This window comes from Pleurodeles waltl, chromosome 4_1 (genome assembly GCF_031143425.1).
Source record: "Pleurodeles waltl isolate 20211129_DDA chromosome 4_1, aPleWal1.hap1.20221129, whole genome shotgun sequence".
NCBI classification, from domain to species: Eukaryota; Metazoa; Chordata; class Amphibia; order Caudata; family Salamandridae; genus Pleurodeles; species Pleurodeles waltl.
Genome location: NC_090442.1, coordinates 229,790,162 through 229,812,977, shown reverse-complemented (window position 1 = coordinate 229,812,977; position 22,816 = coordinate 229,790,162). Strand labels below are relative to the sequence as shown.

Sequence of the window (22,816 nt, the reverse complement as noted above, 5' to 3'; positions counted from 1 at the left end):
CGCAGAATGGAGCCTTGACTAGCCCCCATTTGCATGACAAGATAATGTCATTCTCTAGAAGATCATCCCAAAACTTTGTATGGGTCTGGTTTACAATGTAGCAGAATGTGCCTCTACAGATCTTCCCAAAACTTTTGATCACCCATCAACCTCCACCACTCACACCCACACCCCTCCTTCCCTTGTGGAGGTGGCGCTCCAAGATGCCACGTTACAAAAGCACTATCCACTTCACATCTCCCCGCCTTTCTGTGCTTTAAGAACGCCCTGGAGACCCCCCACTTCATGCAAGGCGCCAGCTGCTGCGGGAATAAAACATAATCAAATAGCGCGTGGCAGCATTGACAAAGAAGGAGGCGCAGCATCGCAAACAGTGCTCGGGACTATGTTGAGTGCGCAGTAGGGATATAACAGGTGCAGTATAGTGCACTAAACAGGGATGCAGATCACATTTTAAACTTCCAGTCACTGAGTTGATCAGGTTATTGTCATCTGAGGAGGGTTTAGGTTGGGAACTGACAGCTGTTCTCAAGCTCGTATTTGATTGGATGATGTGCAGTGTTAACAGTAGATAATGAAGAGTGTGAACTTTCCATGACACAAGGTGATCTGTATTATCAGTAGGTGGTGAAACAAGGGAACTTGGCATGATGCAAGGTCATCTGTATTATCTGTAGACAGTGAAGTATGTAAACCCTGCATGACGTAAAGTCATCTGTATTATCAGCAGATGATGAAGTGTGGGGACTTTGCATGGCTCAAGGTCATCTGTAAATCAATAAATGGTGACGTATGGGAACTTTGAATGAAGCAAGGTCATATGTATTAGTAGTAGATGGTGAAGTATGGAAACTTTGCATGATGCAAGGCTATCTGTATTATCAGTAGATGATGAACTATGCAACTGTTGCGTGATACAAGCTCATCTGTGTTATCAGTAGATCATGTAACATGGGCATGTAACATGGCACAAGGTCATCTGTATTTTCAGTAGATGGTGAAGTCTGGGAACTTTACATGATGTAAGGTTTGCTGTATTATAGGTAGATGGTGAATAATCAAAACTTTGCTTGATGTAAGGTAATCTGTATTATCCGGAGATGGTAAAGCACGCAGATTCTGCATGGCGTAAGGTAATTTGTTTGGCATTTTGCCCACCCACCCATGACCTCCGCCTTGGATTCCCTCACTACCACCCAGCAAAAGTGCCCCTCATCACTCGATAGCCTTTATTTCACATACATTTTATTTCTTTTAAAGCTCTGGTAAAGGCTAGTTTGACTCATCCACTCAGCTATACACATAAAATGCAGATCTGTTCCTTGCAGCAGGCATATTAACCCTCTGTACTACTTTATGGTGAGTCAAAACTGCCACTAGACAAAAGATCTCTCTCTCTGTAACAGGAACATTAATCACAAGAGTTATCTTGATATTTATATTGGTGCCTGAAAGCTGCACCAACAAGGAACTTAGCAGCAGGTGCTTTTAAATTTTAAGCTGTAAATAACCACAGTGCCCCCCTCCAGGCCAGCACAGTGGTGTAATGAAACTTGAGGGGGCCCCCTGAAAGGTGCATGGAGAAGGTGGGGGCGACTCAGTGAGGAGCTGGCCTGACAGTGCACAATACATACTGTACTGTGCTGAGGGCCCCACTTTGTCTCCCCCACACCACAGGGGCTATGGGGGCTATTGTTATGCCACTGAGTCAGCACCCAGTACGCCCACGCCGCTCTAAAGCCAGCCCTGCCATCAGCTGCGCTAATGATAATTAGCAAGTGCGCAATTAGCAGGAGCACAGTTACCACCTGTATTAGCCAATGAATTGTAATCAAGCCATTAATGTTGTCCTAGCTCAGTTAATTTGTTTTTTTTTTGGGGGGGGGGCAAAAGTTGCTTTTCTTACGGAAGTATGCCCGTACCCCTGGTTCTCACACTGGCTCCACAACACCCTCATATTTCTTTTTCCTTCTGTAAGGTTGGTGACTTCCTTGTATTTTTCTGGTGTTTGTCGACATCCTCTTTCTGCCAACAGCCTCCAGGGGTGTAGCTTCGGGGTGTGTTTTTGGTGTTACACCCCACTAATACATATACTTTCTGATAAATAGTGGGGTACAGGTGCTCTCAGTCGATTTTGGGGAGGTGTCTGTGAGATTTCCCCAGGATTTTTTACGTTCACACAGGCAAAAATGCATAACATTCTCTACATCACTCGGTCTTGAAAGTCTCCAAAAATGTTGGTTATTTTACAAAAAGTTGTGACTTCTCACACTTAGTACCCCTAGCAATCCACATTGCTCCCCCTTTTTAACTGCGCCCGGCTTGTGGTGTAATGTATTTTAACATTAAATAATAGGGAAATCTGAAGCTCAGTGCCCCGCCCCCAATCTTACTGACCAAGCCACGCCCCTGACAGCGCCCTGCGCGTTAGTGCTCATTCTTTCTTTCTGTTTCAGGACAGCCATCTTAAAATATATTTAGAAGTCATTGTTGCACACAATTTTGGGGCTCTTAACTGTTTAATGCATCATTTTATCTACTTTATACGTTTTCTTCTTTTTAACTACTACTTTTGTAACTACACCTCGTTTTTGGAATTTACTACTACAAATCCAAATCTGCCTCTGTTTTGTCTCTGCTAAAGGAGAAGTTTAAAGAAGCAGAAGAAGTTTACCAGGCTGGCATAGAGAAGTGCCCCGAGAGCTCTGACTTGCACAACAACTATGGAGTTTTCTTGGTTGACACCGGTAAGTTTTTGCTTAGTCAGAAGACTCTTGTGGATAGTGAAGATGATATGTAATAATGGGCAATCTGGCACAATATATAAGAGAATAACAACGTGATTATCAAGAGAATATAAACCAGATAATGTCCCCTGCGCCCAGGAGTAGGCGAGGCCCAGGTACATTGATGCCTCCTGCTGGTTCCTTGCCTCTCCGCGCTAGAAGGTTGATGGCGTCTGCTCCATGGCAAGCTCCAGTGTTTCCCTTTGTGTCCCACTCATGATTTCTCACAGCCATCTGTATCCCTCTCCAGAATGTAAAGTGCACCCTTCTTGTAAGCTAGACCGAGGCCTTTCTTTTACTGAGGTGGCAGCGATGGCCATCCTTGACGCGCTGAGACATTCTATTTCAAATCACAAAAGTAGTTCAGCTTTTCTGAATACCGACTTAGCTTGTACTAATTGCCAATAATGAAACGTGTGCTTATGTCTTTATAGAATAATTACAGAAATATAGCCGGAAAGGTGGCTCGATAAGTGTGTGTAGCTCACATTTGGTGTAATTTACAGGGCACGTGCTTGCATCCCTCAAACTTAAATCATCCTAGTCTTTTTAGGTCATTAAATTGAGTACCAATAAATTGGATAATCGCAAGTTTGCCTGACAGGCAAAAATGGAGCTTAAGTGCTATTTAAAAAAAAACCTAAGACACGGTATAATCCTCTTTACAGAGTTAACTTGCACTTAACTTTAAATTAATATAAGTATGACACAATCGGCAATCACAACCGCTTGGTTATGATTCAAATCTCTCCATTGAAAAGGCGTTTTTAGAGTAATAGACATAGCACTGTGTGATAAATATGCACACTAATTGACCCATAGCTGGTATAACTGGCAGATCATATTAGTGCACGTGGGAGAAAGTGAATGGAAAGTGGGTCAAAGAGGTTGTGTTTCACACAGGTATATTTGCGTGGCACTGTAGCAGAAACAGCTGAATGGAACTGCACCAAACTTGGCATGAAATTAAAAATGTATTTGCAATAGGGCCTTTGTGGTTGGTGTAATTTCGTTCGATAGCTTTTGAGATATTTGCTTTTCCAAAATGGTGTTGGCTGGGCTTCAAACTGTTAAATTTTAGTGATGTCTTCACCAATAGTCCACAACCAGTTCCTGGACCTGGATATGAGGACAGTCCTAGAAACCAAATTTGCAAAACAAATAAACACAATTGGATAAGGGGAAGTGTTTTTTTCCCAATATAGGTCCCACAAATGTCTAAGGGTTCACGAATCTGGATAATGTAACTGACTGGCAGGAGCTAAAAGTGGGAGTTCCAGAAGGGGTGGCACTGCCACTAAAACATGAAATAACCATCGTGTTTGTGACTGGTTGACCTGAGGTGGGCTTCAGAGCCCACCACTTACAGTCTATGGTCCTGATTTCTGGTCCAGTGGGACAGAGGTTAATGCAGGGTCTGACCACAGGCAAGCTCTCCACTAAGAGTCCACTCAGCATGGCTGATGGCATTACATAGTAGGTTTTCAGGTACGCACTGGTCAGGGGCAGCCAGACTGTGCGCCTGGTGGCCATTACGGATACCTTAAGTCCATCCACAACCAGTTCAGTGGCCTGTCCCACTCTCCAGAGCCCAATGTACAGGCCAATCGCTATGTGCCGTATAGTTTACCAACAAGGAAGCTATAGGGAGTAAAAACCTCAGAAATCTACTTAACAAACTTGGTCAAAAAAATCAAGAATGGATTTAAGACTCCACAAGATTCCAAAGCACACACCTGCCACTGCTTTTGCCTGCGCTTCAAAGGTTAGGTTACTGTCCACCTCTACCCCAAGGTTTTTAACTGTGGCCTTGGATGAAGGAGAAGACCCAAGAGAAGAGGACTACCAGAGGTTGTCCCAGAGATGGGGATCTGTACCTAATCACATGATTTCATTTTTTGTTTGCATTTATACGTAAGCAGTTTCCGTCCGTCCACTCTGCCACTTCAAGCATACCTCTCTGTGAAAACGCCAGGTCACACCTAGAATTGTCGGAGAAGGAAAGCTCAAGCTGGGTGTCATCTGCATAAGACAACAGCATGAGACCCAAGGCTTTCACCACCTGTGCCAGAGGATGAATATAGATATTGAACAAAGTTGGGCTTAGTGCAGAGCCCTGAGGCACGCCATGGCACAGAGTATGGGTTTGAGAACGATACGGGGGAATAATGCCCTGAAAGGACCACTCCGCAAGAAACGAAGCAGACCAAGCCAGAGCAGAACCTCCTATGCCAATCCCCCATAGACGCTGCTGTAAAATGTATGTGACACTGTGTCGAACGGGGCACTCAAGTCGAGCAAATTCAGAGCAGCGGATCTCCCCTCATCTAGAGTGCCTCGTCAATGCTCTATGACCGCAAGGAGGGCAGACTCTGTACTATGCCTTGGCCTAAAGCCGTTTTGGGAGCTATCCAGAATCTGATTTGCTTCTAAAAACTTAGATGAGATGGAATTAATGTGTTTTTCTGTCACTTTGGCAAACAAAGTCAGTAGGGAGATAGCGTGAAAGTGTTCCGGTTTGGAGGCATGTAAAGATGGTTTCTTCAAGAGGGGAATAACTTTGACATGTTTTCAAGAACTCAGTACTAATGCCAACGTCATGGAGAGATTAATAAGGTTGAGACACAATGTTAGGAGAGAAGCTTGCAGTTTGTGAAATATGTCTGGCTTAAGAGGATCCACTGGAGAATCTGATTTAACTTAGTTACACAAAAGATTTAACTCAGACAAGCACACAGGAGATAAAGAGGTAAGCAGAGGTGGAGCAATGCTACTAATATCCTTGGCGCTCTGAATAGTTCTGTTCGGATAAGAATTTGCACAGATATCCTCTATCTTACCGATAAAATACTTGGCTAACTTCTCACACTGAGCATTAGAGACTTCTATAGGACTTGATGAAAGTCCTTATTTTGTAAGGCTATTTAGAAAATCGAAAATTTATTTTGTTGCATTACTGCTATTTCTTATTTTATCTGCAAAGTAATCTGCCCGTGATTTCCGCATGAGTTTATGAAATTATTTAGCTGCAGCTCTGTATTGTAATTTTTCAGAAGGATCATATGATTTCCTCCAAACACGTTCCAGAGCTTTGCAGTGTTTCTTGGTCGAGATCAAAGTCTCATTGGACCAGGGCGCTGCCTGCGGCCTGACCCATAGGGACAGAAGAGTCTGAAGCTGACGTCAGCCAGGAGCGCATGCTGCTGTGTGTTGCCTCTGCCATAGAGGCCGCCCGAGGACAGCTAGTTCTTGAGTTCTTCAAGTTTTTGAATATCCAGCTTATGCCATGGGCGTTTAAGGATTGGATCATGGTCTGCACTACGTAGTACTCTCATTTCATGTAAGAGTTATTTCTTGCATCTGTGGATAGTAACAATTTCTATATATCCTGCGTGTCGTTATGGGACCAAGCCGCAGGTGAAGGCATATAACAGGGAGTGGTAGTTAACAGCCATTATTTCCCTGCTGTTAGGGGCTAAAGGCTATTCGTTCTCCTCACCCCCTCAAACAAATTGTGAGCACTGCAGTAGATTTTTCTTACCTGAAGGGATAGGAAAAAAAAGCTCCATTCACCCTCTGAGTCCCTGAGTCAGGAAGCTTGGACATGGAGGAAAGCCACATTCCATTCCAAGTGGGAGGATAAATAAGGCCAGTAATTACAGAGGACCAATGGGAAATAATGTTGAGGGGTTCTAGGAAAGAACATTAGTAGCAAAATCATCTTTAGATAGTGCCTAACACCTATGCGCTAACATGCAGTGAATAAGAATAAATCAGAAATGTGTTGCAGGGGGTGTGGGACAGGGGAACAGTTCTGCATGTTTGTGGAGCTTTGAGAAACAGATACTTCTGGGGTGAAGTCCTAAAAGCTGTAAGCAAAGCCCTAGGGATAAACATCCTGGATGAGCCTCAGGGTGTACTTTTTGGTGATTTACTTAAGGCAAATAGATCTCTAGCAAGAAGGCAGCTGCACTTCTGAGCACCATGCTGCTGTCTGCCAGACACTCATATCAAAATGGATATAACACGTATTCCGCATCTTCATGAACGGATGTCCTGGGCATGGAAAACATTCACACATTCTAGCAAAGGTGACAAACACTCCTTCTCGAATATGTGGGCACCACTAATGCCATACTTGGTGCAAGACTTCAAAAACTTCACATCACGAAAGGCACTGAGAGCTTTGCAGATAATGCTGATCGGACCTCCAACATCAGACCCCCAATGAACACAAACAAGCCACTAACCACATGCAACGAGTGTGACTCAAATGTAGACTTAGGGTGATACATAGACTGGTCCTGGGAGGGATGGCAGAATTTATTGAAGGGTTGGGGACACTTTATATATTGACCTTTTTAGGCGCTGTTCTTGGATTTGCAAAACTCAATAGAAATCTATCTAGCACCAATGGAGAAGAAAAGGGTTCCAGTCCCTCTAATGCAAGCAAGAACAAGTATTAGCAAAGCCAGTAGGTCTCACTTTCCCATTGCTTTTCTGTTGCAGCTGATGGCTTTAGCATTGCAAGTCCATTAGTGCTGCGGCGTGGTGTGACGTAATGTGGTGGCTATCTCGAGAGTATCAAACATAACATTTTGCATGTGCATCATACCATCTTGAATGTATAGCGCACACATTTTTGTTGCCGGTTGCAGCTTTTGGCTTTGACAGCACCATTACAATTGTATAAGCAAACCCAATTGCAATATCCACCCTAGAGCGGAAGATGGAGTGAGATAAAGGGGTGGTGGGAGAGGGTCGGGAGGGAGAGAAAAGCAGAAGTTGAGAGATGCACAGGAGGAGAGCGGGGATTAGTGAGACCATGCAACACTGAGCTGCAGAAGCCCTTGGTGTCCCAGAGTAAGTGGGGGGTGGAAGGGAGCGAACTAAGGATGGAAACTGGGTGAGCAAGGTAAAGAGCGCGAGTGAGCTGTGTGTGCAGTGAGAGCTTGAGGAAGAAGCAGGACATGCAGGCCCATGTGACACTAGCTACGAAAAATTGTTTCATGACATTGTAGTATTCCATTAATCTAACCAAAAGAAATGCTCCCTGGGTGAGAAAACAAAAGAATATAGAGGAAAGTAGAAGTGGATGAGCCCAGATCCCTGGCTGTGACTTAGCTTGAGGCCTACTTGGAACTTCAAGCCCAAACTGAGCAGACCTATTACTGGAGGCAATATGGTTACAGATTCTGGCCATGTAGTATGGGGAACCAGGTTTGAATCCTGGGCTGGACTCCACATCCAGAAAATTGTGAGAAATCTCCCTGAACGTTAAAGAAACACATGTAAAGTTGACTGTGTTTGTGTTGCAGCACGCATATGTTTGTGGGCAAGGTTCATGCTATATGAAACTTCCAAAAATAAAATGTGTTCTCTGCCTGTCACCTTTGCACTAATCGCCTCATTCAAGAATTAAGGCCAAAGAATTAACCTGTGATGCCAGAAAGAGGTACCCAGCTGGTGACTGAAATGTACAGCATAACCTGGAAAATCTGGGATCAATTCCAGCTTCTCTATTTGACCAAAGTGTCTAATTCTATGGAAATACTTTGTCCAAGCCTCCTATTTTTTCGTTATCAAATATGTGACATTAGGATGTGCGCTGTGTTTGATTAAAAAAAAAAAACGTAATGTTGCTCTGTGTATAGTACGATTCTAGGCCGTGCGTAGGGTACACATGACAACTGACTTGCCTCAGTCTCAATTCACTAATAGCATTGTCATCACAGCAGTGGCAGGCATGTTTTTCAGTTTCTGTTTAAAAATGATCAGTTTTGATAAGTACTACTTGATGCACAGCTACAACCTGATGCACTAAGGTGAAACGCTTCTGCATGGTAAAGAGATACACTTGTTATCATTTTGAAGACACCTCACCACATTCTAACATAGACATGCCAAATATTTTCGTGGCTCAATATGCCCCCTGAATAGCAAACCCATAATATCTCTGGGACAGAATATAGACGATGAAATATTGAAAAATAATATCAGCAGGCATAGATATTCAGTAGTACACTCCCAGGGCCCGGCTCGTGCAGGGGCTCTTGGCTTGGCAATGGCTCGGCTCACCCTGTTAATTTGTTGGCTCCCTCACCTCTGGAGGAAAGCCATTCAATTCAGAGCAGGGAACTGAGACAGACAAGAATATTATCTAATCATGAGCACTAGGCCAACTCAAATGCCCCGCTATGTAGTATGCCACTCTATGTCTATGTAGTATTGTATGCAGTGTTGACTGCAACAGACAGCTGAAGCTTTCTGTAGCAAGGACAGACCACAAAAGTCACAAAAATGTACAGCCTGTTCCTTTATGGATGGTGAATTATAGCCATAAACTCTGGGCACCTCAAATGGCTTGACCTCAGGGCTACTGCACTAATGATAGCAACACACCTGCCCAGCACCACACCTCAAGCCAGGCTCCCCCACTCAATTTAGCGAACTTAGCGAGCATCTACACTTTGTTTCTGTTCTTGCAGTAGGATTGGTACATGCCCCAGATGTGTGCGGCAGTTTTCCAGCCAACCTAAAATCTATGATAAATTTATTAGTTTATGAAAAAAGGTCCTTAGAACCTTCTCAGCATTTACCTTAGGTCGTTGCAAACAGACCTTAGGGTGACAGAACGCCTTAAAAATTCAAACATCCACATGCGCACGTCTGACATACCACAGAAGTGTTTGTGTTAATGTTACCACCGGTGCAGTCTATGCTAGGCTTTTCATGTTGTTCGTCCCTCATGTCTGACCTCTCAATCCTTTAGAGAACAAATCCAGGTTGAAGTGGGTTTTAAACAGCTCTGCAAAGCACCACGCATCAGGGGTTAGACTAACACATCACCACACTAAAATACATTAGTTACTCATTTATAGCGCCCTTGATCACCACCCGAGACGAGGTGTGCTAACTCTGTCAGTCTGAACTGCATACTTAACCAAGAGGCTTTCCAGGCAGTATACTAATTAGCTTGCTCTGTCTGTACCTCCCACTAATCAACAAATGATGGGCTTACTATGTATTATATGCTTTTTTTAATTATAATGCTACCTTCTCTGTGGTTTTACTCATGGCAGTTTCCCATTTCGAGCCACAGAGCGGCGGTTTCTGTAGCTGGACTACGTGGTCTGACTGTCAGACACTCTTAGCAACATGAATGTGAAACATTTATTATAAGTTTAACAGCCAGTAGTGGCACGCGGTGAATACTGACAGCACCTTGTCTTGCTGTGGTGCCATGGACACCATTTAGGGGTCACCAGAGATCGCAGTAGTGACACCTGGCTTGCCCCTTGCGACCGCTGGCTTCAGAGGTGGCAAAATCAGTCAGGGAAACAGGAGGCAACTTGTTCTTATGGACGTTAATGTAGCCTCTAGATTCCTTATTTTCTGGCAACTTTTTATTACACTAATATTGGGTACAATTAGTTGGCATATAAATCCCGCTGGCAGTGGAGGTAAGTAAAAAATGCATTTATGTTGTGTGCATTCTTGTAGGTGAGAATGTGTTTCTGTGAAAGAGTGTGTGTATGTGTGAATGTGTGTGTATGTGTAAGCATGTGTGTGTGAGTGAAAGTAAAGGTCAAATGGTATGTGATGTCACTTCCACTACCCCTGGCATTTTGATTAATTGACGTTCATGTGTGGCACCATCCTGTAACCACATGCAGGGGATGATGGGCTCAGCAGAGGTTGTAGACACAGACGTGGGGGGCAACAGCTTTGTCTTTGTCTTTTTGGTGGTGCGTGCAAGCACTTTGACATGTTGTAAGAATTGTGGGCTTTAACCATGCCCACCGCACGCCCATTACTTTCACTCGTTCGTGGGCTTGCCTTTCAAAAATCCTTTAACATCATTGGTAAATACTTTAAGTTTGTTCCTCCTTGGGGCAGTTTTGTTACCGCCTTGCAGACTGCCCCTGTTACATGGATAATTGCACGATTGCTGATAGGTTTGACTTCGAGCTAACTTCTTTTTCTTTTTGTCTCTCCTTCGGGCTCATGGCGGCCATGGCGCTTTGAATCGGCTCGCTTATGTCAACTGTTTTACTTTTCATTTTCAATTTATGTGGCAAAAAAAGTCCAGCTAGGAATTTACAACGCTAATAGCCCTAACTCGATCAAATGCAAGACTCATTGCATTGCATTGCAAATGCTTGATTTCTTGTCACACTCGCCTCCTGCTGTTCACGATGCCACAGCCCTCAGAAGGTTAACTCAAACTGGCACATTCCATCCCAGTGGCACACGACCCCCATGCTGGTTGTAGGATGTTTTTTTTCCCCAATTCTGAATGCGGGTCTGCAGCTGGTATCGCGTAGTTCTGAGGGCCGCCCCATCCCCTGCCAGAGGGTGGACTGGCTGTCTTGTAGCAGAGAGACTGCAGTACTGACCATCCGCTGTTCTAAAAGCAGATAAGGTGTTTATTTATTTGCACACAGCGCGTCTCCCACACCTCTCAATATAGAGAATCGTCTGTCTAGTTCTGAGGTAGAAGTAGCTTGGGCAGCATGGGCGTTAATTCACTGAAATGCCAAGGGTAGCAAAAGTGACATCACACGCACCTTGAGCTCCACTTTTACTCTTACACATATGCACAAATGCAAACTTACATACACTCTGTCCGTCATAAACACACACCCTCAAGCACGCACACAACGTACATTTAAAAGCGTTTTTTACTTACATCAACTGCGATCGAAGGCAAATTCCAGCTAATGGTCTCCATTTTTATTACACTACTAGTGAACAATACATTATTTATTATTCACTATTAGTGTGACAAAAAATTGACAGAAAACAAAAAATGTGGAGCCCCAACTTACGCCCATAGGACAAGCTGCCACTGTGTTCCTGACACGGAATTTGCCACTTCTGAGGCCAGGGGTCGCGAAGGCAGGGCCAGGGGTTGCAGAGGGCAGTGCAGAGGTCGCAAAGGGTTTGGTCATTTCACTCTCGCGTGATGATTTTCACTATTGCATGTGCTGTTAATAAACGGGTACAATTCTGCGCGCGCTCTTTAACCATTTCTTCAGTACTAGTTTTTCATGTTCCCAGGGGTAATGCGAAAGCAGGGGGGAGCGCAGACTGGCCCATTCGGCTATTCCAGACCTTTCCACATTTAGACATAAATTCATGATTTGTTTGGTCACACTGCAGCTGCTGGTACTGTCTCAAGAACTGTGTTTCATAGAACATAGGCATATAGTTTTCACAGGATTATATAAAGCCAACAGCGCACTGAGGGCCATATTTATACTTTTTGACGCACAACTGCGCCAACGCAGTTGTGCGTCAAAAATGTTAACGCCGGCTAACGCCATTCCAAAGCGCCATGCGGGCGCCTTATTTATGGAATGACGTTAGCCGGCGCAGCTGACTGGTGTGCGTCAAAAAAAATGACCCACACCAGGCAGCGCCGGCGTAGGGGAAAATGGAGCTTGGGTGTCAAAAAATGGGGCAAGTCAGGTCTGAGGCAAAATATTAGCCTCAACCCGATTTGCGCCATTTTTTTGGACTCCCAACCCCCATTGAAATGACTCCTTTCTTAGCACAGACAGGAGTCATGCCCCCTTGCCCAATGGCCATGCCCAGGGGACTTATGTCCCCTGGGCATGGTCATTGGGCATAGTGGCATGTAGGGGGGCACAAATCAGGCCCCCCTATGCCACAAACATTTTAAAAAAAAATACTTACCTGAACTTACCTTAAGTTCCCTGGGATGGGTCCCTCCATCCTTGGGCGTCCTCCTGGGGTGGGCAAGGGTGGCAGGGGGTGTCCTTGGGGGCATGGGATGGCACCTCTGGGCTCTTTCCGAGCCCACAGGTCCCTTAACGCCTGCCCTGACCAGGCGTTAAAAAATGACGCAAAAGCGGCTGGATGTCATTTTTTTTTACCCGCCCACTCCCGTGCGTCATTTTTGCACGGGAGTTTAAATAAGGCGCACATGCCTTGGAGTAATTTTTTAGACGGGAACGCCTACCTTGCATATCATTAACGCAAGGTAGGTGTCCACGCTAAAAAATGACGCAAACTCCAAGATCTTTGGCGCTAGACGGGTCTAACGCCAAAGTATAAATATGGAGTTAGCTTTGCCTCGGATTTGCGTTAAAAATTTCGACGCAATTCCGGCGCAAACAGAGTATAAATATGCCCCTGAATGAGGTTTGGGTGATGAAAAAAGATGGCGGTTTGACTGCAGGTCGGAAATGAGCAGATACATTTATCACTAAATCTGAGTTCACAAGAGCCAGCCTGCCATTTGAAGAGACAGTTAGTTGCACATTTTCAGAACAATGTCGGATGTAAGTAGGTATTTGGTAATCTAATCCAGGGCCTGCAAAATCTGAAAGATGTCCTGCCTCGCAAATACGCGTTTTCTTGCTAACTACACTCGTCAAGTGTCCCTCAAAGTGTCACACTCGATGGACTTAAATCATAGAATGTCACTCATAGAAATGCTGAAAGTGTAGCAGGTATGTAAATTAGTTTCTGAAGACAGAGTCATTTGAGGACAGCGATGAGTGCAGACCTGCAATATCCTCGCATTGGTCTGTGCTTGGTGTAATGATGCTCTGACTGCAGCTTTATTGGATTGCACGCGGTCTAAGGGAAGCCTGCCCGGTGCGGAACATTGGTTATTATCTCGACGCAGTGTAGCCGTCGTAATGGTTTGGTGTGTGTATAGGATAGGTGAGGAGCGCCACCCGGTGGCGAAATCTAGATTTATATATACTCATAGTTTCTATTCATCCCCACAGGTCTTGTGCTAGGACTAAAAACATTTCTGCCTGTTGTAGTCATCTAGTGGGCATGATTTACACACTTTATGTTTCAAGTGTTAAAATGGATATTTTTGCACGCGGGTGTATAATTCTTTTCGCAATGTGAACAGGTTTAATGTTGAAATTATTAACCTCTTTGGCGGCCTCACGGTAAACAATGCTTAGCCTCGTGAAATCCAGATGATCTCATTGGTTTACTTTATTTGGACCGTGTCATTTCTGCTCTTCCTCCTTCTTTGCATAGGTCATTTGATGTAGTGTAACGAAATGGGGGAATTATTCAAATGATGTGTGGTGTATCTTACCCTCAAATGATATACTGTGAAAAAAAACGAATCATCACAGATGAGATGTTCAAAATGTTTATTCCAACACATTTAGCAGGTTCAAGAGCAGGAAACCTTGATAAACTAATGAAACTTATAGAAAGATTGTTTCTGCTGGAGGAAAAGAACCTGCGCTCGTTAAACACATGACACAGTTTCTGTTTGAACAAGGATAGTATATAACATGCTCCACCCCTTGTGGCTATTGTGTAAACTGCGAACCCAGGAGGGAGTTAGTGCCCTTATCACAACACGGCAGCTTCTCTTTCAACATAGGCTGATGAACAGGAAAACATCTGTAAGCAATCACAGTAACCTACACAGGGCGTATCTCATCAGGAGAGGGGGGTAACCCCAAACCACACCCCCGATCCCGAAGAAGTTAGACAGTGTGGCGGAACAGATGGAGTGAGTCAGCATAATGGGTGATTCATGTGATAGGTGCCTTACATTGACGTGGCCTTTGAAATCTCCTTATTACTGACTGCAATGTTATAACACACTGTAATACGAACATTACACGTCTGCTTGCTTGTAATAACTCATTACAAGTGACTAATGGTGTCATGAGGCTCGCTGATCTGCTGTTGCATCACCTTCCCTTTTACCCCCTCTCTTCTCCTACTTTTTTTCTGCAACAAACCACTACGTTGGAGGGTTAGTTTTAATAATAATAACAACAACACACATAATAATAATACAAATAATAATACAAATCACAATAATAATAATAATAACAATAATAATAATAATAACAATAATAATAATAATAATAATAAGTATTCCCACTTATATGTCACAAACAGCCACAAAGTTGAAGGATTGTTGAAGATGCTTTTATCATGTTTTTCAAGCATACTTTATTGATTTTCATGATCATGTACAGACCACACTTTCATTTGCAATCAGGCCCGATTGTGTGCAAGTTACACTGAAAATGCTGATCATTATGTGTGACGTTGTAGTTCTTAGTAGACTCTCAGCATCTGTTCTCTGAAGTATTCTACTCCAACCACTAATAATGATGTTTGACATTACCTACTTAACAACCTTTAATTTATTGGACGTGGGTCAGCCCTAGCCGTGGGAGTTAATGATAAAAAACTAGAGTGATCAGCACTGGACTATTTCGCTGCGTCCTGTAGTGCCTCGCAGCGTCGCAGCACCTTTAGGATGGAGGATTCTGCCCAAATGAGGCACCAGTAAGGCCATCGGCTCGCCACCACAGCGCCACCACATCTCCTTCAGCAAGGGAGGGGGGGTGGTTTCATGTCCTCAACAACGCCAGTGCTCCACTCACCCTCCAAGTTACTCCCTGACACTTCTACCTCTAAGATTGTCATCGGCGACTGCCCCAGAGCACTGAGTTGTAGCATCTGCATGCAGTAGAAGCGGGTCCTGATCACAGCACCTCTGTTTGTGGCACTCTGGTTGGTGCAGGGGCGCTTCTGCTTCACTTCCCCCAGAGCTTCACCACCCTTTCTCCTCCTCTCTCCCCTCTTCCCCAGCGGCGGTTCACTCATTAGAGTGGAGGAGCTTTGCTCCTCCCCTGCAAGTGCAGCAGCCATGAAAAATAAAATGGTAATAAAACTCATTTTTTCAGCAAAGCAAGCAAACTTATTGGATAAACGTGGGGTCCATCCCACTTAAAGACCATGTCTGCATATATTTCTGTACGACTGATTGCAGCCAGCAGCAGATAGTGCTTCCCAAACCCTGGTTAGAGCATTTTCTTCCAAAGTCGATGCCTCATGCATTGCAAGACACTGGGCAAGCATGCACTTCTAAGGGCCCGAAGTTGTCCCACTGTGCAATTTGCACATTAAAGTAACTGTTGAACATAATAATGCAGTAAGATATAGGACAGTTATTAATGTTTCAAGACTAACTGTTCCCACAACTTCTATTCATTTGCTTTGAATTGTAGTATTTGTCATTCTTTTTTTCAAATTTTTCTTGAGAGGAGGACCCACCCTGGGCCCCATGTTTATCCATTAAGCTTGCTTGCTTCGCTCGTTAGATAAAAGTCATACCCAACTTTTACACCCCACCACTTTCAAATGTCACCAGCCACCACTGCTCTTCACCAGGTCTGGTGACGACCCATCCACTTCCCAGGGAGCAGGGTATTGCACAGGAGCTGTTACCTCTGCAAAGGGTAATACAGGTGTTGCTACGTAGCTGTCCCCTGCTCCTTCCCCACTTCTCAGTGCCGGCCAGGCATGGATTGCAGCTGTTGTGGCCTCAGTTCAGGTGCTATCCTTCTTCTAGATATGCAGGGAGCTGTCACTTTATTTTCATCTGCTCTGTGCTTCCTTCAGTGTGCCCAGCGATGCTTTCAAGGCCCAGGTCTCAAGCTGTACAGAGTGGCCAAGAAAGTACCAATTGAGAGAAGATGATGGAATGCCTTGGAGCACCGTTGACCATGCACCCAAGATTGGTTTTATTAATAACAATAATCATAATATTTATTACCTTTTATGTGCCACAAATAGTCACAGTGTTGAGGATTGGTTTTAATAATAACATTAATAATAATAATCATTACCATTTATATATTAGAAGCAGAACAGTCCCTTGGTGCTCAACATAATGTTTAATTATTTCAAAACTCAGATGTAGTGACTTTATCCACCTCAATAGGTTGAAATACTGAAAAAGTCCAGCAAGCAATGAACTTTGAGGCATATTTACAAGAAAGTGGAGCATCCGTCCCGATGTACCACTTTTCTTGCGTCCCCCTGCACCCCTATAACGACACCAGGGTTACACCGTATTTACAATACGGCGCACCATGGTGATAGTTACCATAACAGTGCCAAAATGTTTGGCACTGTGTAGCGCTTTGCCGCACTAGTGGCAACATTTTTGGTGCTAGTGCAGCAAAGTGCAGGGAGGCCCATAGGCCAATACAGGAGAATCACTTTAATGCCCACATCGGGCAAGAGTTCAAAATGACGGGAAAAATGGTGCAGTGAAATCTTATAAATTTCACTGCACCATTTTTTCGGGCCTACCTGCTGGGTATAGTATGGCGCAAGGGATTACAAAGTGGCCTTAATGGGGTGGTTAATGTAAATACACAATTTTCTTCCTTCACACGGAGTATAAGGATAGTGAACAGGGTTCCACAAGCAATCAAGGTCAATTGTTAATGTTTTCACTCTTTGCATATCCTTATTGAAAACATTGAGATGTAAGATTGTCATATTTCAGCATTATGCACTATTTTTTAGCGCAAATGAATCCTCGAATCCAGTGGCATAACGAAACTTGAGGGGGCCCCCCCTGCAAAGTAGATGGAGGGGAGCCCTCTGGACTTATTTAGGAGCTCTTCAGCCCAATTACGGTGCTGGGAAGGCCCCCTGGAGCTCGCCCCCCCACAGCGCGGGGGCTGCAGGGGCCTTTGTTACACCACTGCTCAAATCCATTTTTGATGCAAGGACGCATTATACGCTAAAAAAGAAAAATAGTGGGTGAGGCAAACAACAAGTACTCACATTTGTTTTGTTGGTGTTCTTTCTGAGCTCCAGTCTCCCATGATAGGATTTTTGCCATGACAAAGTCTCAAATATGCAACGTTGCCTGGTGACGTAGTCTCTGCCCCTTTGCAGTAACAATTACAATGTGAAATGGCAGGAATCATGCAAGCTTACGTCAGCGTAAATGAAAATTTTCCTAAGTCTAATCAGTTGGCCTGTGTCCTTCACAATGCATTCTGGACTTGATAAATGTATCATTACCTGAAGTTCAAATAAAGAAACTGTTCATCAAATGCATGCTCCAGCCAAAATATGTCAAAATCTTGGTATTTGTTCGGGTGAGACAGTCACTGCGCAAGTGGTAATCCTTTCTCTGTTTTCAGGGGAGCCCGAGAAGGCCATGTCACATTACCAGACGGCCATCCATCTGGCGCCCAACCACCACGTCGCTATGGTGAACCTGGGACGATTGTTCCGCTCCTTGGGAGAGAACAAAGAAGCTGAAGCTTGGTACAAAAGGTAGGTATGGATAGAAGAGCGCACAGTATGTGGCACAACTTCACCTCTCAGTGGATAAATCTTCTCAGTTTAACTCCAGACATGAGTAATTAGTACTTCTACATGTGGCTATCGGTTAAGGCTCCTATTTATGCTGCGCAGCATGTCACCTTGCATCGCTGCACTGCGTCTCTGGGAAAGGGCAGGAATGCACAATATTTAAGGTATACAGTGCAATCCTGTCCTTTCCCCTGCACTCGCGCACAATGGCCTACCTAGGACCAACAGAGGCACCCTTGCACCATAGTGCAATAACAATCCAGGGAGCCATATTCCTCTTTCTATGTGCTCTGCAGATATTATCCATGTTACCCCTCCCCTGGGGAGACATAAGGTTCACGCACATTTGCAGGTTTACATGTTGTTGCATGTCTGGGAATGCATCAAAATCCATAGGATTTACATGGGAACACCCATGCAATGCCTATGGAATGCCTTCCCAGGTCACAGTAGGGCAAGACAGCGATGTGCACTGCATTGTCTTACTCCATATTTTTTGAGCCACTCAAAACCACGCAAAGTGGCTTTGCATGGCTTTCAAAATTATGACTTACATATGACTTAAGGTTTGCCTCACTCCTGGACCACTCTGCGTGTTGCAAGCATGATACAAACCGCCCATAAATATACCCCTTAGTGCTTAAGGCCTCGCAAGGGGTTTGGTAAGCCCTGCATAAATAAAAGCAATCAACACAACACCAGGAGGCAGCGTTTAATAGTTCATCCTAACAACACGTACATTGAAATCCATGCCACGTGTCTAAAGAACAAGGCATTAGATAGATTCTGTTTCATTCCAGTAAGTGGGTGTTGTCACAGTGTTGTTTTCAGACAGGCTACAAAGTGTTAATGAAAGTATGCATAGAAGCAGACTGCATAACACCTCTGCAGGCCTTTATTTATTCATGTGTTCATGTACTTGACTCTACCGAGTGTGCTTTACAGCTACATCAGAACGTTCTGAATGGTTTTTCACTGGAGGAAGTGGCAGATGTTAGTCATCAGTGGCAGCCAAGGTGGAAAAGAGGGTCGTGGGGAAATGTCAAAGAAGTCTCATGTCCAAGGAGTTCTCCAGGTGGGCAACCTGCGTCTAGATTCAGTTGAATAATTGCCTCAGTTTGTAAAGAGGTTTGCAGGTCTTTTGGTGACAAGGCTAGTGCCCAAAGTGGATTGACAAAATAAGGTGGTTTTCAGGTGTTTCTTGAAACGTACGTGGTTTAGCGCATCTGTAGACAATTACCAAGAGCCTTGTGAAAACCTCCTCAATGTTTCCTACAGGGTTTGGCAGATTGTGGAGGTATTTCTGGTGCTACTATGGCAATATTATGAGTCGACAGATATTTAGAGCCCTTGCTCCAGAGACCCTTGTCATGGTGCACAATATTTTCATCATTGCAGCTGCTCGACAGCGGAGTTGTTTCTAGATGGGCGTTAGATGCTCATATTTTCTCAATTCAGACATATCCTGGCTGCCTGACTTTGAATCCTTTGCAGGTTTTGGGTCTCTTTATTCAGTAGGTCTCTGTGTCTGATGTTGCAGTAGTTTATAGTATCAGTGATTTGGTAACTTTCAAGCAATGGTTGGAGTGGAGCGTCAGGAATAGCTTCCTAATCATGTTCAATTGGAAGTTGGTAATACCGTGCTTACGTTTGGAGGAAGGGGAACTGATAACTCAGAATCAAATAAGACGAAACATATTTACTTAATGGGCCAAGATAAGGACTTTTTCTTAATTAGGGATCAGTATCACATGAAACGTGGGGTGCTAATATTTCCACTGCCCGACAGTGAATGCCCCTGTTTTAGTTCTGATCAAGCAGAGGACGTTTCCTTCATCTAAAAGTATCAAAAGGACATGGTGGACTAATGGAAAGAGCAGCCAATTTTCAATTGGGGAATTGGGTTTGAATCAAGGGTCGACTCAGCATCTTGTGATTCTGGACAAAACAATTAGGGGCATATTGACAAGCCCCTAGCGCCACCTTTCGCCGCCCTAGCATCATTTTTTTATGCTAAGGCAGCGTTAAGAAGGCCTTTCTCCCACGCCGTATTTACAAAGGGGCGCAATGCTTGCTTTGCACCACTTCGTAAACACTTGTGCCACATTACGCTTGCGCCAGGCATAGTGTATGCAAGGGAGGGCATTCCGACGCAGGGAGGCCTGAAAAAATGGCACAGTGAAATTTACAACATCTCACTGCGTCATTTTTTCAATAATTTTTAATGCCTGCTCGGAGCAGGCATGAAAATGACGCACCATTTTTAATCAATGGGTTTCCCTGTGCTTTGCTGCACTAGCTTCAACATTTTTGACACTAGTGCAGCAAAGCGCCACAATAGCATCAAAACTTTTGACATTATTGTCCTAACGACTGCCATGGTGCACCATATTGTAAATACAGCACAACCATTGTGTCATTAGGTAGGGCACGGGCGACGCAAGAATGGTGGTGCATCGGGACCGATGCACCACTTTCTTAGAAATATGCCCCTCAATCTCTCTGTGTCTAAAAAACAACTCACCTAGTGTAATGAAATCTGGTGCTCGTGTAAAACGGTCCAATACCCTTGGGCCAAGTATGCGCTACATGAAACTGAAGAAAAAAATAAATTACACCTCGTGGGAGGAGACATGTAATCTACACTTTGGAGTAACTTTACACTTGGAGATATTGACTAGCGAAAAGTAGAAAATGTATTCCAAAGTGTAAGAGTAAATTTACATGTGTGGATTTATTCATATGTAAATTTACCTATTTACCTTTGTGAATAGGCCCCATAAGATCAAACAAATCTTCTTGTGGTAAGGATAAGTGGGATGTATATGAGGTCATGCATACCCTACTGCAAAAATAAATGACAGAATGTATATAAACATTACATGTTGGAGTACAGTACTTTTATAAAAAAAAGTGTATAAGTGTGTGAGTTCTTGTTTCAGTTTAATGCAGAACACGTGAATGTATAATTTGGCTTATACAGCAAAAGAAATAGTGTTATTTACCTGAAAACAAACTATCTACATATTCACATCTAAAAAAAATCATCTATATGCATGTTCACTCCAAATGTGTTTTTTAGCGATCTCTCGAGGGTCTGATTTCCAACACGTCCTTTCTCAAACGATAGAAGCTTTCCTTTACCAAAACACTACTCACTTTCGAGCAGCATACATATCTGGAAGAGCTTCAAGTTCCACAACTATTGTTATATGTAAGTCACACGTTTCTTGCATTACAGATGAAAGAGATTTTTAAATAGCAGAAATCTAAACATTTATGTTACCCCTGGTATGTGAATTATCATTTGAACATATAGACAAAGAATTTACGCCCTGGTATTTTTATCTTGGACAAGGTCTGACAATCCTGAAGTGTTTACATTTTGTGGCTAGGCAGAGTGGACTATTCTCACACTGCTACTGATCTCTCCTTAGAGCGCCATGGGTGGTTGGCAGTTGTTTAATATATAATCATAAAACAGTTATACTTAAAAAACAAAAACAATATTTAATTGAGTATGTTAAACTATGTCCTATTGTTTATACGGCAAAATGGAGAAAGTTATGATTCCAAAGCCATGGCAGTTTTGAGATATAAATATGAGAGTATTTTCAAGAGTACCTTCTTTCCATAGTAAAGCAAGATAGTCTTCATCGTTGCTGCCTCTGTAGTGATGGCAGTGATCCTGCCACTCAATGAAACTATAGATGAACTATAGCCATGCTATAGCTATTACGAAAAATTCCATGTAAACGCAGTAGGGTAAATATTTTGCATAATTAACTTGCACAGACCCACCACATAATATTTCCTATTGCAGGAAACATACAGCCAGATGTACTAAGCTTTCTTCTGTGCGCAAATGGCCCGATTCGCTGTATGTGCATAGAAAAAAGCATTTTGGGATTCAGTAGTCTATTACCGAATCACAAAATAGGTTTGCGAGTCGCTATTAGGAAGGGGTGTGTCAAGGGCGTCCCATCCTAATAGCGACTTTCAGGGCCATGTATCATTGTTTTGCGGCCGGGAATGTGGTTGCAAAACAATCGCAGTTTAAAACCAACTTCAAGTTGGTGGTCACCCATTCACAAATGGGAAGGGGTCCTCAGGGCACCCTTTCCCCTTTGCGAATGTGGGTGCAAACATTTTTAAAGAGCAGGTAGTGGTCCCACAGACCACTGCCTATCCTTAATTAAATTAAATTAAAACTTTTCAGTTTTCTTTTTGTAATGCATCCCGTTATCTTTTAGGGAAAACGGAATGCATTACCAAAAAAGGTTGCTTTATTTAAAAAGCAGTCACAGACATCATGGTCTGCCTACCCCAGCAGGCCACCACCCCTGTGATTGTAGCCATTCACAATGTATCTCAAATTACGACGTGGCAGGTCCATTTGCGACCCACTGCATATCGCTAACGGTGTTAAACACACTGTAATACCTCACTAAGATTTGCTAGAAGAAATCGCAAACATTAAACTACAAACACCTGGCCCATAGACCCGTTGCTGGTTCTGCCCTCAGTGCCTGACACAGGAGGGAGGCAGCCAGGCATTGTCAAAGAAGTACGTGTGCTAGGATACATGTGCCAACTCTTGTTTTGTTTATTTTCTTTTACAACAGCAGGCTGCTGACCTAGCGTTCTCAGGGGTGTCGAGAGACCACCAACCAATGACACACAGCAGCATCAGGTGCCATGTTGTAAAACAGCACCAGACGTCCAGGGCATCAGCACTGTATTTTCCAGGGCTACCTGTCAATTAATACAAAGACTGCAAGCAAATATCCACTGTCTTCCAAGTTGTCATAGGTTGGTATCAGCAAGCATCCCTGACTGTGACGAGTTGGGAGATGGTGGGATTACTGCACTCT

The 22,816-nt window shown here is 43.8% G+C and overlaps 1 protein-coding gene across 1 annotated transcript in view; it reads left to right on the top strand.

Annotated features, from left to right (window-relative positions):
* TMTC1 (transmembrane O-mannosyltransferase targeting cadherins 1) overlaps positions 1 to 22,816 on the top strand; it is a 958,188-nt gene that overhangs the window by 850,984 nt on the left and 84,388 nt on the right. Inside the window, exons 14-15 of the mRNA XM_069228190.1 lie at positions 2,645 to 2,747; positions 17,768 to 17,903. Of these exons, the coding sequence (XP_069084291.1) occupies positions 2,645 to 2,747; positions 17,768 to 17,903 (239 nt within the window). The remainder of the gene's footprint in view (positions 1 to 2,644; positions 2,748 to 17,767; positions 17,904 to 22,816) is intronic.